Genomic DNA, 17,371 nt, shown 5'->3' with positions numbered 1-17,371 from the left:
TGCCATGGCTTTTGGCATCTTGCTCGTGACTGCAAGCGGCCGCGAAGCCCCGTCAGTTCGGCTTCCTCCGGTGAGGGCGGTGGGCGGCGCATCGTCCGACAGCGAAACAACTCCCCGCCTACCCCTCGCGTGAGCGACGCCCGCGGCCGCACACCGTCGCCTTCGGCATCCGGCTCCATCCACGACAGGCGGGGTCGCTCCCCACCACGCGTCGCAGGCCACGTTCGCTCTCGCCCGGTCTCAGGAGGCTCTTCGCGTTCGCGGGTGCCACCGCCGGCGCTCCAGAGACAGAACCTGCCGCGGCCACCCCTACGGGAAGGGCCGTCGGGTTCGCGTTCTTCTGGGAGCGACGATCATGGTCCGGCGTCATACCTCCTGGACGACGAGACACCGCCTGGACACCCGGCGTATCGCCCGGGTGAAGAGATCTGCTTCTTGGCGCGCGACGCGGCGATGGACGCGGAGGAGGGATGCCTCCGTCTCTCCCTTCTTGCAGTGGCGCCTGGCGCGTCCGCCTGTGCACCGCTTGAAGAGTTCCGCCGTGCAGTATCGGAGCTGCCCGTCGCCGGTGCGGATAACTTTACGGTGCAACTGTTCTGGCCTGAGCAGTATCTGGTTACCTTCACCACACAAAGAGCCCGGACGCCGCCATGAACGTGGGAAGCGTCCCGGTCGGCGATGCACGCTATGTCCTACGGCCATGGACGCGGCTAGTACGGGCGGATGCCAGAACACTCTTCTTCTGCGTCGCGCTCGAGTTGGACGGGATCCCGGCACACGCTTGGAGCAGCCGCACTGCGAGAAAAATGTTATCCTCTTCGTGCTGGATTGAGAAGGTCGAAGAGGTAGACGAAGGCAGAACTGACATGACTACATGAGGAAGATGAAGGTCCAGGCCTGGACGCATGATCCTGATCGAATTCCTCGTCGAGTCAAGCTTCAGATCGCTGAGCATGAGCCGCAGATCCAGTACGATGACCCGGAAATGCAGCGCATTTGGGGTAAACTCCCTCCCTACTTACGGCAAAAGCAGGTGCTGTCGTATGATGTTATCGTCCGCCTCCGGCACATCGCCGATTTCCGATCACGCACCCCCACCCCCTCGCCGTCGTCGCCGTCGAGCGACGGAGACTCAGGCCATGACGGTGACCCGGACAGCGATTACGGCGGCTCAAGGGGATACGGTCCGAGATTCCACGGCTTCTTCACCAGGGCAGGGATTGCGGATGGCTGCGAACTGCCGGACGATGGCGAGCCGGGGAGTTCGCGTTTCAGGGAACTGGCGAGTATGCCGCCGCCGTCGTGTATGGCGCAGCAGGCTTACGATGCCTCCTTCTCGGCGAACACCTTGCAGCGTGAGCATCCGGCGCCCAGGCAGCGCCATATCTCCAGCGGGGACGCTGGAACGACAGCACCGGAGGCGGGGGCGCAGCCCCAGCAGCGAGCCGTTGCGAGGGTCAACGATTCAAACAGCCACTGCGCCAAGGAGGGAAATGCGACCACGCCCGTGACTGGTTCAGTCTACAACGTGCGTGCAGGCCAGTACGCGCGTGACTGACGCGGACAGGCGCGCGGCGCGCCCATACCCTGAAGGCGCACCGCTGACGCTGCTACAGTCCGCGCGCGAACACACGCAAGAGCAGCACGCGATGGGGTCACGGGGACGTGCCTCACCCAGTCTACGCGCCGAGCTACCACCTGAGTTGTTGCTGCCTCTGAACCGCTGCACAAGTGTAGCCTCTGAAGACCCCATGCTGCTTGAAGCTGCAGCCCACCACAGTGCCAACCCCTCCCACTGCACGCTGCCGAGCACGCTTGCCACAACACCCCCATCAGCGGTGCACAGCTTCCCACTTCAGACCAGCAGCCACTGCAAACCTACACGCGACGCGCGCGGGTAGGCCCTGACCGTGTGCCCAGAGGCGTATCCGCCCAGAGAAACTCCTTAGCTGATGCACCTGACGCGCCGGAGGGGTCTGAGCAACCGTTTCCTCCCAGCCCGACGGTGCTGAACCGCGATGCCACAACTCCAGCAGCACCTTCACCCACGGCACCCTAGTCATCGCCCGGGTCTTTGGCGGCAGCAAAAGCAAAAACTGCCGCCTCCTTGAGCAGCATACGGCTCGCCTTACAGATGCCGCTCTCCGACATGCATGCCACCAGCTGTAACCAACACGGCTACGACACAGATGATGAACACTCCGAGAAGAAGCGACAGACTGGCCAGCAAACCGCTGAACGTTGCGGTTCGACCATCAAGAAAGGGTGAGATCCTTGCAATGAAAAAACTTGGTGTAATCAGCAATGACGCCGAGGACGACAGCATCACTTCAAAAGAATTCGACAAATTCCTTTCTTCAACAATGCAACCGCAGCACTTTGCGGCGGTTAGAGACATCTTCCCCTTGGCCAATGGTCTCTCTGATGACCAACTCCTGCAGATCGCATGCCAGGGGACACAGGTCGGCACCTGACGGCCAGAGGCAGATGCTACGCCACCTCCTGTCGCCGATGATCCACATGGATACAGCAAACGTCAACGTCCTTGTGTGGAATGTTCGGGGGCTGAATGCCCGTTGCCATAGAGATGCTCTACGCTCCGTCGTTGCTGACGCTGCGGCGTCCATCGTCTGCATCATATCCAGGAGACTAAGTTGGTTGTAATTAGCCCGTTCGTAGCAATAGTGGATTGGTGGCTGTCAAAAAGAACCGGCCTTAACAAGGTGCAGAGGAAAGGTTTCGATTCCACGTCTATGCTAGTGTCGTGGAGGATATTGAAGGAAAGGAATGATCGAGTGTTTAACAGAGCAGCTGGAAAAACGCCATTGCAGCTGACCGACACCATCACAGAAGATGCTGCAATGTGGTCTGCAGCAGGTGCTAAATACCTGGCTGCGATAGGCTGGCAGGTTCAGACGATCCTAGTGTGATCAGTCTTTTTTCTTTCGGATGTAAAGGTTTCTAATGTAGTTTTCTATGCCGTAATGCCTAATCCGTGTGGGTGCACCCACTCGACCCGCGTTGTAAAACACTTCATTCGCTTCTTCTTAATGGAATGATACGCAGCTCTCCTGCGTATTCTAGAAAAAAAAAGATTTTCTGTACTAATTTGATGTTCTATAACAACAAATTTATCAAGATGCACCCTTCTGAGCCTGAGCAGCAAGATCTAGTCTTTTTTTCTTCTTATGCTTTTCACAACTGGAATCATATTTTCTAACTCTAGAAGACATCGTAAATAAATAAACCTCCCTGTTTCATGAATCACAAACAAAATAGAACAAATTAAACGGATGCGCGCCTGTGCGACAATCACAATCATTAATGTAATGAGTTCAGAATTCTCACTGACCTACTTTCACCGTCGATGATCATATGTCCAACGGAGTAGAGCACGGAGCCGCCTGCCCTGCGCCCTTGAGGCGCTGCTCGAAGTAGGATTGAGATGGTCGACGCCCGACGAAGGAGACGAAGCCAGAGGAATTGCCGAATCAGGTCTCGCCGCTGGTGTTTGCCGAATCAGGAATTGCCGACGTCCGACGAAAGAAATTCTTTATATGTTTGCAGGAGTAAGTTATTTCATCCCCGAGGGGGGTTAAGTTATAATTAATGACTGGTCGTGGTAACTTAATCTGCTACCTATTGTCTATGTGATACTTTGACAGTTTGACCTATGTGTCCCATCTAAGCTACAATTGAGAAACTAAGTTATGATAAATTAACATGTGCTTTTGCTGTCCTTATTGTAGAGTATTTATCTCTTCGCTACTGGTTTGATCTAGCTTACATTATCTAGTTCTACATATTGTAATCACTTGTCTATCAGCATTCAGCAACATAGTTGTTGTTTCTGTCGTTTGGGTCTATCGGAAAGATGGGTTAGCTAGGCAGTTCTCGCTTTCCCTTTTGTTGTTTTAGTCATTTGGTCTATCCCCAGGAAACTGGGAGGATGGGTTAACCAGGCACTTCTCAGAGTGCTGCCTACTCATGGAACGTTGTAGGCTATCGTTGTTTTCACTTTTCACCCTGTTAGAGATGTAGGGAGCTTTGCATTGCTGCCCCCTGCTTCCTGTTTACTGTCAATGTATTTTTGAGGTAATGCCCGTGATCAACCGGAATGTTGTTTTTTTTATTGTTCTTTCTTTGTCATTGCTATTTCTTTCATCATGGTATTTTGGAAGATCTGAAGAAAATGTAGCATGCTGGCCATTACATTGCTGCACTTCCACTCTGTGGGAGCTCTTGATTTACCCTTTGCAGCTACTTCACTGTGCCACTGAATATCCACGCTGCTACTGAGTAGTTCCTGAATGTTAATTAAGACGAAAGTCGGCCTTAGTGATCCGACGGTGCCGAGTGGAAGGGCCGTTGCTCAACGGATAAAAGTTACTCTAGGGATAGCATTGGCAGGTGGTGCCATTTAGTCTGCATCAACTGAACGTCTGTTAGTGTCGTCGCATTGAGATGTAATACGCAGGGGGAGCTGTGCAAACTCGCGTCTTGTTACTGCTTATTATTAGTTGATATTCTGGCCCCGGCTTTGGCTGTACATACGCTGCTCTGTTTTGGTAGGCTCCCTTTGTTACAGCCAAAAACTTCCAGGCGGTTTGAGTTTCAACTCGAATAAAATGCATAGTGCGCCCCTGGTAACTTGTTATGCTGATGTGGCATAGTCCTGCAAGCCTGGCCAGTTGAGCACCGAGGAGAGCTCACCTGGCATCGCCATGTCTCTTCTTCAGGATTGGAGCGCTGAATGTCTGCACGAACTGAATGCTGCTGTCCATGTCAGCTGCTCTGCTCGAGTACAGTGCCACTGCCACGGGAGCGATGCAGCGACGACGGAACGACTGCGCCGGCGAGGGCTCGCCCAGCCTTTTGGATGCCATGTCACGGCCTTCGCAGACACGGTGGCAGTGCCAGGCGGCATACGAGTAACTTGACATAACAAAGTGCCAAAGCATACGAATAATTCGTCAGCCTATTTGTTTAACAACAAAAGGACAAGTCTCAGATGCTATTTTCACTCTAAACTCCTTGGATGACCAGGTAATCCAGAAATTTTTGCCAAACATCTACCAGTACACACATTGCACTGTTTTATATTTCAATCAGATACGAAACCAATTCCAGTTAGGCAAGGCACTATCTCACCACAAAATTTGCCAATCCTCAAGGGATTCAAGTTCAGGGCCTAGTAGAAATTGATCTATTTCGTCAACCAACTCTTGCAAATTCACAGGAACTCCCCCATAACATAGGTGACTGAACCATACAATCAGGCATAGGCAAGCTCAAAGGAAGCGGAGAGCCCAACCGTGCAGCACCGGCTGGCAAGCGGCAACTTGAGAGTTCTGAATGGGGAGGAATCCAGCAAGGTGGAGCGCAAAGGAGTCCAGCGTGACGGGGTATGGGAACCTGCATGGTTCTGAAACCAAAAGACTGACCTCAGCCAATCTGGTTGTCACTCCAAAATTATAATTTTTTTATTTTTTTAAAAGAAATCAATTCTAAGATTTCAATGTTGGGACCTTTATGAAACAGCTGATCAGCATATTCTTCTCTATCCTAAGTCTAGTTGAGTTAGCCTTGTTAATGCTATGAGAAAAGTACCACAAATAATAAACAACAATATAACGCTTGCAGAAAATAATCGATATTGTATCTGCTACCTCCTCCACACTGCACACTCCACCAAAAAGAGGGAACAGAGCCAACTGTATTTTGCAACACAGAAAGACCAGAGCAAATACAGCGTATGTGCTGACTTAGTTACTGAGAGGGCAAATTCATCAATGAGCCTATAGATAACACAGTATGATTTTACGTTGCAATCAAACATTTATTCTCTATTAAAACAGGCAATCCAAGTAGTACCTAAGTGTGCAACCAGAAAAATAAAATGCTTCTAATGGCCTACTTAGAAGCTACCACCGAGAAGTCAAAACTGCCGGCAATCCTGAAGGTAAAAGAGGAACAAAAATAAAGAAACTAAAGAATTCAGCACGACATAATTCAACATGATTGGTGGCAGTTAATTATCCCAAATCAAAGGACAAACAAGAAAACATGTGTCAATGCTGCAAGCTTAAATTTCAGGTGAAGAGCTGCAAAATGAAATGGAAAAAAAAGGAAATCTGTGCATATAGAGCCAAATATGCATTTTGAGACTATAGGGACCTAAGTGATACAGCCGGACAAGTTTAGGGACCGGCCATGCACTTTACTCTAGATAATTATAAGTTATAACTGTAACTGAACTCCAAACACGACTTAGTCATTTTTTCTGTCATCATAAAGAAATAATCATATCTGACACTAATGAAACCCAGTTATTCAGCCCTATGTGAGTAGATATGGCAAATAGAAAAGTTTTTGCTTAATCCATAACATAGCTAAAGAAATGAATAAGTATTGTAAACGATAATAACAATTCAACATGAGTCCAAACTAACCTTGACGTGCACTGTAAAATCACTGAATACCTCAACATCTGGGTGGCTTGGTACCTGAATGTCCGAATCCAATTTCAAATCTGCATGCCGTGCCTGATTGAAATTGAAACTTATGAATAAAGCAAACATGGTGTAGCCAAATCCATGGCCTCTGTCGAATCAGAAGCCAATGCACTTCTTTGAGATATTCCTATTGTTTCCAATCTTAGACGTTCTTCCAGTCCTTCACACAAAAAATCCAACTTTCTGCACACCATTGCAGGGGCGAGCCAGCTGACGGAGCCACTGGTGTCAGCTCCATAGGTAAACAGTGCATAATAGTAATTTTCTACTGATTTTGCAAAAAATCATTGGTATAAACTGGTACCAATAAACAGGCCTGGCTCCACCCCTGCACCATTGGGCCAACGAAACATACTCATATACATAATATGTACTGCAAAACTTCATTTGGGCCTGAAAGAACCAAGAGAAATCAATTATGGGAAATGGAACCTGAGATGTACGAGGCAGAGGGTGATGGCAGGCTTAGCCAGCGGAATTGAGGCTGTGGAGGTGGCCTGCTTTGCCTCTTCTGTGACTTGTGGCCAAGATGGAGAGGAGGCTACCATGGCTGCTGTTGGAGGCGACAGAGCTCATCCCACTCAATAGGACTCCTGCTGTCATCCAGGAATACAATACCTTGTACAAACACAACAGAGACACAACTGAATTACTGTTAGGAGACATTACAGAATTGAAGTATTTACATCCTGACACAGTATTTCAAAATTTAGAGAACTATTTAGCGTAACTCCCGTAATCTGGCAACCAGAACTAAATATTTCGACCATAATGTAAGCAATTGCTAGTTGCATGTAAAGAACCAACTATTAACTCACAATTGAAGTAGCACCAGACTTAATGATTCCATCCTCCCTGGTTTTCATGGTAATGCTGTAAGCACCCATGATCTAAGTTCATGTTAGTAGCAGAATCCACCGTATTGTCATTGGAAAGCACCCCATGATCTACAACGTTGGTCACAAAACCTTATTGATGACTCTTCCTTCCTCCTGGACAGACATAAGTTCAGTAATAGCAGTCCAGAAGTTAATTTCAGTAATCCTTAAAAGAGTTATGCATGTCATGTGCCATAAGGGAAAAAAATACTTTAACATGTAAGTTCAGCCAACCCACTTTTTTTTTCTCAAACGTGCATACTTCAACATGTAAGTTCAGCCAACCCACAGTTTTTTCCCCCTTGAACATGCAGAATAGCTGCGTGTCATTCCATCATTGAGAAAGAATATAGTAAATGAGAGGGAGACCTCTCCTCCACTCCAAACACACCCTACGCACACCAACATCCGGGTCCGGGAAACAACTAAAACAGACGTGCCACACAAATTCCAGTGACCAACTCACTTAACACAAACTAGGTGTCTGGGGTAAGCCAACCCACAATTGCAAGGCTACCTTGGTCACTTGTCCAGTGACTATGTCTATCATGCAATATGCAACAGGAACAGGGAATCATTAAAAAGAAGAGAGAAAGTAAAAAAAGAAAAAATTTGAATCCATCTAGAACCCCTTGCTTTTCTTGCAAGTTCATTAACCAAACTGCACCCACCTCTTCCCTGTGCTATGGCGCCAACATGGCGACATCCACCAGCCGAGGCCACCAACATCACCATAACAATCGTGCAAAAGTTGTCACAATTGCAGTAGCGTCAAGCAAAAAGACACACAAGAAGTCAGGCTCCACAACTGCAGGCTCCCAACTAACCCACAGTAGGAAGGTCGGTGTCCATCTGATGCAAAGGAAACAGTAGACAGTTGAAAGGATTGCTTATACAAAGTGAGGAAGAGATCAAACTATGAAAATTGACAGCAATCAAACACAGAAGCGAAGAAAAATTAAATACGACCTGCTTAATATTGAGGTTTGTCAGTAACCTCATCAACAGATAAATGTGAAGTTTAAAACTCAATGGCAAATTTATGAGACTTAAAACAAATGGGATAGAGAGAGGTTGAGGGCAATTAGATTCCTTTCTTCCTTGATTTGCAATGAGTACATCTCCCTCGATTATATAGGGACTCTAAGACTTGAAGCCTAAGGCGACTAGGACTGGATTCCTTATAGATTGGATCCATCCTTTCCTAAACAAACTCTCAACTTCCTAAGCAAACCAAGATACTAATATCTAATTTGACTAAGACTAGACTTCCTGAAGATAAGCGCCATTGGAGCCCCACGGTGGCCGAGCTGGAGCCCTTCCTAGGGCCTGCTGACCCGCCCCTGGCATGCCTGCTGGCCGCCTCAGGCCTAACAGGGGCCCTTGAGCCTGTAACATCCTCATAGTAACAGAAGTAAAACATATCATTGACTAAGAATTCTAGCATTATATAAGACTCCAGTTCAAACAGCAAAAGAAACTAAACTGCCATTAATCCAAATAATTCAGGACACATAATCCTTGAATAATGATGACATTTTATTTTAGTTTTGCAATGCAATCATTTCTTGTTCCTACATGCATCTGAAATACAAGGACACTATGAAAACTGCAGGAAGAAACCATGGCACCACTATGGAATGAGCTAAATCTAATGTGATATAATTATTAAGTGTATCACTACAATCTGATCACACATTACATATCCTACAACCAAATTAGAAGAACGGTTATGCCACATTACATATCCTACAACTGATTGGTACTTATAACCTCATGTGAATGGAAGCCTAGAAACAGCTGTCATTAAACTCACATCCCTAACATATCCAAATGAACGGGCCATTGAAACAACAACTGAGAAAACAGAAGGATGAAACATCACCTTGACTGGAGGAATGGAGGGCAAAGCACATGATCCAAAAGATCCAGATTTACTCAGGCCTTTGAGATTAAATATGTAGGTTTGTGATCATGCTCAACCTGCAGTAACATCAGAACATGGCTTAGGCATTCTGTCAAACACATCACAAGCACTGGATCTGCACCAAAAAGCAAAAACAGAAAGGAAGCATAGTGGTATTATTTACCAGGACTTGCAGGGTAGAGGAAGAAGATAGTGAGCATAAGCTGGGGCACAATGGCGAGCAGCTCGTCGCTAAGGCCATAGACCTGGACCAACAATGCGCAAACAATGGAGCGGCGGCAGCACGGGTAGCGCTGTCTGAATCAGGGTTTAGATGTTGGCATTGCTTCGTCCACACCTGAGGCATCATAATGCTTTTAGTAGTAGCAGCCGGTTCCTGGAAACCACCATCTAATCATAACTAGTACCATTGAAAACCTAAACAATGCTACGATTGCTGCACTTAAAATTAAATCAGGGACAGGTTGTCTAATTAGTTAATGTGCCAGAATCAAACCCAATATAACAAATCCATCTATAAAGTTCGAAAGATAAAGGACCCAATACATCTATATGCATTTTTCTTATTCATATAGGATCATACCATGACAGTAGGGCCCAATATCTCAATGTGCATAATTCTTATTCCTATAGGATCATACCATGACAGTAGCTAACAATCTCTGCTCCTTTTATTTGAGAAAAAGAATCTCTGTTCTAGCTAACATTTATGTCCAGTAATGGAAATAGCCAAACACAGAACATAGACAAGGTAAAATGGAGATGCAGACTTGTCAGCTCAGTTGTACTTGTTCTAGAGAAAAATTTATTTGCTAAGTTGTCGTGCATTAGGTTAGGCGGGCTGCAACCACTGCCTCCTAGCAAGGCAATACAGTATGCTACTTTTGGCTGATGGTGCAGAATTGCCCATTGCCAGCGAGGCAGCTCAACCCATGGCAGCACACTGCAGATATCCCGTTGGTGAGGTTTGCAGTCATATGATGGTTATAGGCAAGGCCTGTTTGATGTTCAGTTGGAGCAATTCCAAATAGATGTTTCATGGAGTCTATTGAACCAGCAGGCCAGCAGTAATGTGAGCCAATGCAAGAACTCTGTGATCATGATGTTGCATAGCAATTCCATATAAGCTGCAGAAAAATGCTTGCCATAAGTTACAGGTACAGAAATTTTAGGCCAGCTGGGTGGTTATTAACATTTTCGAGTAGTATTTTAGATTGAAGAACTAACAAGGATTTCTTTGGCTACTAAAATCTCTATTAGAGCAGTAGAGCACTCTCACATCCCCCGTTTGCATCATTATGCAGTGAACAAAGAACCGAGCTAAAATTTTCAAAGAAAAAAAAAGAAGGAAGAACAGAGCTAACAAGTAGCAGCACATCACCTGATCCTCCTTTCTCGGAGTCGAGGCATGAAGCCGCCGTATACTCCTTTTGGATACCAGCGTGCCGCGCCGCGGCGACCGGAACCGGCGTCGTGAGGGAAGATGGGACGAGGATGCAGTGCAGCATCCTGTTGGTGTTGGTGCGGGGTGCGGCCTGGTGGAGGAGGGATACGGAGGCTCGGTGAAGGAGCCGAGGCGGAGAAACGAAGGGGAGGGGACGAATTGAGAGGCGGCGCGGCGGTGACGGATGCTGGCGGCGGCGCCGTCGGCACGAGGTGGGGAGGGGGTAGGAGGATGGAACTGGCAATCGATGTTTTCCAAGGGATCCAAATGTAAACATCTCATGAGGGACTGGTGGTGACGTGGCGAGGTTCTTTTTGCAGAAACACCATGGTACTTCGCCTATTAAGAACATAGGACTTCCCAAAAACTTTTATTTGTGATGATATTGTTATAATGTCGTCATCGGCTGCCAGGATGGGATTGGCAACCATAGTTGTCAAATTCGCGATTCTACTTCTTTATATGATTTTGATTTATATTGTAGGGATTGATTTCACAATTCTAAGTCAGCATTCACGACATTGTTTGCAACCCATGCAGTCGATACTTGTGCTAATACTAAGACCAAGACAGTAGAAAATTAACCAATCCGGTAAAAGGGTAGGAATTTCATCTCAGCATGAACAGATGGAATTTCTCTCCCGTCCAGAACAGATGAAATACCGTGGACAGGCTGATTCCCCGAAAGACTGTCGTTTAACAAACAGAAATACACACTGGATATGGAACTATGAAATTGTGGGCAAGACACATCATTCAGGCTTAAAATTCCATCTAACATTGCATCCTCCTGAAACTAAACAGAACTAATTTCGAACAAGCCAAATTCATCGAACATCCTCAACTGAAACTGCACAGGCCAAATACATCCAGAATCCTCAACTGAAACTGCACAAAACTAATTTCCAACTAGCCCAATCCATGCAACATCCTCAACTGAAACTGCACAAGCCAAATCCATGCAACATCCTCAACTGAAACTGCACAGAACTAATTTTCAACTAGCCAATATAAGCAGCTTAAGCACATCATTTTGCACCCAATTGCACTTGACCTTAAAACATACTTACAGTGTGCATAACATAACTAAACTTTTTGGTAACATATCAGCAAGTGAGCATACCATAACAGAAAATAATTGGCGGCTACACTGACATGATATCGGATCGATTACTCACAGCAACATGCAAAATACTCATCACATCAACATTGAACACACACAACATAAGGCAAACATAATTTGAATCCAACAGTGCTAGAGAGGATCCATATTGACATGAAAACCAAAAGTACGAATCACCATAAGCGATGCAGGTGTTTTGTTCCAAGAAACTATTTTAACATTCAACAAAAAAGAAGATGATCATCTAGCAAGACTTTCCATTTTCCTTAACTCTCCAACAACACTTACCTGATCTTCACAAGCAGGTAACAAAGAACATCATAAAGGCACCTTATTTCCAAAAATTTCAGGTTGCTATTGAAAATTGGCCTATCAAGAAGCACAAAACTTGAGTACTCTAATCACTTAACATCATAAAACTTCGCGAGAATCTTGAATAATGTTCCTGTTGACGCAAAATCCTGGTGGTGGTGGACCCTGCATCAGCACATGAGAACCTGGGAGATCTGCTTAACTCCAGTGCAGAATTCAAATCGGCGCGCGTGGTGTGCGCGGGCGTGCCAGTCAGTTTGACCATTCAACTGACAAGGAGATGATAGTCGTTGTGAAGTCCGAGGCAACCGGCCGATCAGGCTGATATAATCCTGGCATAGTAGCGATAATGGTGCAACAAAATAAATCATGACAAATATATCGGTTGTGAAGCCGATTCCAGTATCTTGATGACTGTGAGTGATTCATTGGCCATCCAACCGATTTAATATATTTTACGATAACCATCGGCCAGGCGGCCAATAGAAAATAGGATGCTATTGAGTTGCCGCTCCACCATAGCTAGAACCACAAACCGATAAGATCTAAACTAAACTCTCCACCAATATCTCTAGATGAAACCACAGCGATGCGCCCGGTAGTTGCAGTCTAGAAATATTTAGCAGGATGTTAATCTAAACCCCACCATTCGATGAATCCAATCATAACGAAACTTAATCCCAACAGCACTCGAAGGAGATAACCAAGATTAAGATGCAACAGGCTATTAAGCGATCTGTCATCTATAATGAACTGATCTAAAGCTAATTAAAGCAAACTGAACGGCAAGATGATAGAACAGATAAATATCAGCCGATGCAGACTTAATCGAGGCAGGATAACTGGTGAATACCGTAGATCAAGATAAAAGCAATGTGCCGTAAGTCAAAGATCCAAGATATTCGATAACTGGTAGATGAAACTAGACGAAACCACAGTGATGCGCCCGGTGGTTAAAGTCTAGAACACCTAGTGACGGAACTTTGCAGCTCGCTGGAGATCGAGGTCGATGCAGCCCAGCTTGCTAGAAGGAACTCATCGATAAATGCAATGGCGTGAAGCTGAAAAGGTAAATAAAAGATAAATGTGTTGTATATTGATCGTGTGATGATTTTACAATGACCAGAGGTACATATTTATACTCTGAACTAACAACTCCTAGAAGGAATCGTATCAAAACTACCAGATACGAAATATCTAAACAAAAAGAAATATTAAGATACACGGACTCTAACTTTTCTTACATAAAGTCCTAATTAATTAAGTTTTCTTTTTCTACTGCCATCAGGTCCTTGCTCCTTCTTTCTTCCACACGTGAGCCTCTAATATGCCTTGCTTGTTTCAGCCAACTTACATGTACGTGCCAAATTTTTCCTTGATCAACTCACATATTGATTACGCATGCAGAGACTAGTCGCATATGACACCGATAGCCTCATATTCCGTATTAAGGGATTCGATTAAAATCTGGTTACTGCACCAAGTTTTGGTGTCAACAGTTCCCTAGCATTTTTGACAACTACTTGGAGCCCCTCAGCTTGCTTTCGCTTGGTGACATTCTTAACAGCCAAGGCCCTCTCATCCTCTAGGCCACCATGACTAAGAGCCCTCTTATAGTCTATCCGATGTTGTACCATACTATTGACCTTCTTCAGTATTTCTTGATTGAGACGGGTGATGCGGGCATTAGTGAGTGAGGGATAAAAGGTAGCATAAAAATATTTGTAGTTCCGAGTGGCTCAAGATCCCTTCCACTCCTCTCTCCCCACCTCAACTAGTGGTTTAATGGTTAAGGTAACATCCACGAGCACCCAGAATCAGGAACCATCATCACATCAATTAAACAATCTAAAAATGAAGCCAATCTCACCCATGGTTCCACACCCACACCATTCAACATCTCTGCCTCAATCAGGGCATCTCTACACATATCGAACCCTAAAATTTCAGAACAAGCCCTATGCTTTCCACATGGATCAAACCAAAAATCCAGAACCAAAGACCCTCTACTCACTTGAAACACAAAACCTAACTAGTGTAACCCATGAATCTAATCCCTCTTGTATCAATCAATTAGAAAATCTGCAGTATAGTATCCACCCATGATTCCAAAATCCACACCATCCAACATTCCTCCCTGAATCAAGTCATCTCTACACATATCGAACCCTAAAATTCCAGAAAGTCCTCTACTTCTTCACATAGATGGAACCAAAATCTAGAATTGCAAGCCCTTTGCTCCCTTGAAACACAAACTCTAACCAGTTTAACCCCTGAATCAAAACCCTCTTGCTGGGGAATACCAGTCCCGATGGTCCTCTTGCTGGCGCAACTCCCTACTAGCCATGGTTGGATCGCCTCTCGAAGGGGAAGGATAAGGACAAGATAGGGAAGGGGCCTAAGCTTTAGCTTTCTTTCGGAATAGACGGAAGGTTCTGCTGTGGGCTGTCACATTTTATTGAGAATTCCCCATTTACTGAATATGCCTCTTTTTGTGACCTTGAAATAGTCTTGACTTCAATTAACTTTTTAGAGAAAATTGGCTTGAGACAGAACGTGGTTTTTGCTACAAGTCACTAAAAAATGTTGTATTTGTCGGAAAACACTTTCAACTACGATAATTTGTTATAGGACACTATCTTACATACATGATGACACAACCACCTTCATGAACTTTTGTAGGTTAAGTGACCCAAGTTTCAGAGAATGAAACAAGGTTTTGAAGTTTATAATGCTAGGTAAAATTTACGTAAAAGGAATTCTTTCGAAAACAAGCTACTAGAGAGCCGGGAATTCCCAGGTAGTCCTAACAGCTAGGCACTCTTGCATTCAGCATTTTTCCCCAGCTAACTCAAGTAAGCGTTATCTTTGACAAAATGCTGTTAGGAGGCTAGTTGCTTTCTTTAGAAAAAAGTACATGTATAACTCATGTGGAAATTGCACTGTACAAATGATTTTATATTGAATGTTCTAAAGACTTTTAAACATGGATGAAGAATTGCTTTTAGCATTTTTCCCAACTAACTCAAGTAAGCGTTGTCTTTGACAAAAATGCTGTTAGGAGGCTAGTTGCTACTTTTTATTAGAAAAAGGTATATGTATAACTCATGTGGAAATTGCACTGTACAAATGATTTTATATTGAATGTTCTAAAAACTTCTAAACATGGATGAAGAAACCAATATCGTTCGTTCATCGACAAATGTTCGCTTTGCATTGATTTTATATTGAATGTTCTAAAGACTTCTAAACATGGATGAAGAAACCAATATCGTTCGTTCATCGACAAATGTTCGCTTTGCATTCGCGCATGTACTCGTAATAATAGTTGAAAAATCGAAAAAGAAAAAAAGATCGGGCAGTTTGACCAAGGCATGCGTTTGGCATGCATACATACCCTATGACCGGTGGGGCTGCGATCGTACCCCCATATCGCTCTTCCGCACAATACCATTTTCATCGCACTGCCGCCTCCTGTCCTCCAACTTAATAGCATTATTCCTCCTATCCTACCGCGCCTTCTGCATAATTTCACCCCTATCAAAATACAATGCGTGAAGGCGGCTGCCATGGTGGAGGCACGACGGCGTAATTCTGAACTCTGAACCGCTCGCCACTGCTGTTGGTAAACATAATCGGAAAGCTTCTGTCCCTACTGCTACTGGTGAGTTGTGGAAAGTTAAACAGCTGAAAGAATGTAGGAGTAGGAGACTGAATGGTCTTTGCTAGTAGCGTTGAGACAAGTATATGTCCAATCACACCTGCAAGCAGCCTGCAGTACACGAATTTAGAGAATTTCTTTTTAAGATATTGTTAGCGTTAAAATCAAACCAACGCACGCACTCGAACATACGACGCGTAAAGGGGCTCATTGCAGCTCCTCTGCACACGTCGATTAGACCGGTATGGGTGACCTCCTCTGCACAGGTCGGTTAGACCGGTATGGGTGACCGGTCATACCGGTTTTGCCGACGAGCCCGACGAAGAAACCAACGAACGCTCGTCCGGGAGGGATCCCGTCAGGGCAAGTGCACCTTGGGTTGTTCTAGGATCGGCATGCTACTAGAATGTCCTCAATCGCTGTAGAGACGAAGGAAGAATAGCAAGATGGGGTTGGAGAAGCTAGAACAAAGAGGAAAAGTAAAAAAGATGCAAAATAGTAGATTGATAAGTTTTTTGTCGATTGGATCTTTTTCAATCGGCTTTGGCCCTTTACATTTACAGGGAGGGGAGGTCTTGCCCTAATGGAGTCGAAATCCTAATAAATCCCGTGTCAAAATACAACTTCTAACTCGGACTGCACAGAGCAAACCAATCTGACCACCCTAACAAATCCCGTGTCAAAATACAACTTCTAATTCAGACTGCACAGAGCAAACTAGTCTGACCATCCTGACAAACCAATCTGACCGGTTTTCCTGGGTGCATATCTTCCCAAGAACCTGACTCTTTCGTACGAGGGTGGACCCATGCCCGGGCTGTGGCCCAAGTCGTGGCCCAGTTAACCTCCAGTACCCCACTGCTTAGGTTTGGCCCAGAAACAAGAGGCCCAATCCACAGGGCACAGGTCTTTCCACTAGTCGTCCTCCCTGTCCGCTTCGCCTTGCCTCTGTCTCGCGACAGCTCCACGCCCCTACTAGTGCCGCCGCCACCGCCTGGTGTGCCTGCCGCCGACTGTCGGAGCCTGCGCGAATAGGCCGACGGCGCCAAGCAGCTGCCGCTGTTCTCGCTCAGTCGCTTTATGAATTAATGAATTTAAAACATACTTACATCATACCTTTTAGAACATACTGTGCAATCTTTAGCCACATTCAGTCCAGCAACAGCCTGGTCTCAAGTTCGGTGCACCCGACATCATCGGCATTATCCCTTCTCCCAAGTGAAACATAACCAGCATTCCAGCAAGCATCTTATAGTTAGCTATGTTATCCTAATCCAAGGAGAAGAGATGCCTAGCTTCTGTTTCTTCAAACACTGAATTCTCCCATGAACGGAGGCACTTAGCAAGCCCCCCCGCAGTATAGGATTCTTTGCGTGTTCAGAGTGAGAACTCTGGATAAGTGATATGCATCGGCCAGGCGGCAGGCGCCTTGTTCGACAGAGCATACACACACACGAAATACGCTCAATATCTGGCCATACTGCTCTCCATGCATTTAAGCAGCCCATTCC

The 17,371-nt window shown here is 45.7% G+C and overlaps 1 protein-coding gene and 1 long non-coding RNA gene across 2 annotated transcripts in view; both read right to left on the bottom strand.

Annotated features, from left to right (window-relative positions):
• Nucleotides 1-5,012: 5,012 nt before the first annotated feature.
• Nucleotides 5,013-7,327, bottom strand: LOC105914876. The gene is made up of 3 exons (XR_002678772.1): nucleotides 6,948-7,327; nucleotides 6,453-6,843; nucleotides 5,013-5,425 (listed from the first exon to the last, which is right to left on the bottom strand). It is a non-coding gene; the product is annotated as an uncharacterized LOC105914876 (long non-coding RNA).
• A 1,125-nt stretch (nucleotides 7,328-8,452) lies between these two features.
• LOC101762551 overlaps nucleotides 8,453-17,371 on the bottom strand; it is a 10,070-nt gene continuing 1,151 nt past the window's right edge. The window contains exons 2-4 of the mRNA XM_022829556.1: nucleotides 10,702-11,103; nucleotides 9,484-9,696; nucleotides 8,453-9,376 (exon numbers count right to left, since the gene is read on the bottom strand). Of these exons, the coding sequence (XP_022685291.1) occupies nucleotides 9,332-9,376; nucleotides 9,484-9,696; nucleotides 10,702-11,103 (660 nt within the window). The 3' untranslated portion in view covers nucleotides 8,453-9,331. The remainder of the gene's footprint in view (nucleotides 9,377-9,483; nucleotides 9,697-10,701; nucleotides 11,104-17,371) is intronic.

The sequence above is a fragment of the Setaria italica genome, chromosome VIII (genome assembly GCF_000263155.2).
Source record: "Setaria italica strain Yugu1 chromosome VIII, Setaria_italica_v2.0, whole genome shotgun sequence".
Lineage (NCBI taxonomy): Eukaryota > Viridiplantae > Streptophyta > Magnoliopsida > Poales > Poaceae > Setaria > Setaria italica.
This window is presented reverse-complemented; position numbering and strand designations above follow the sequence as displayed.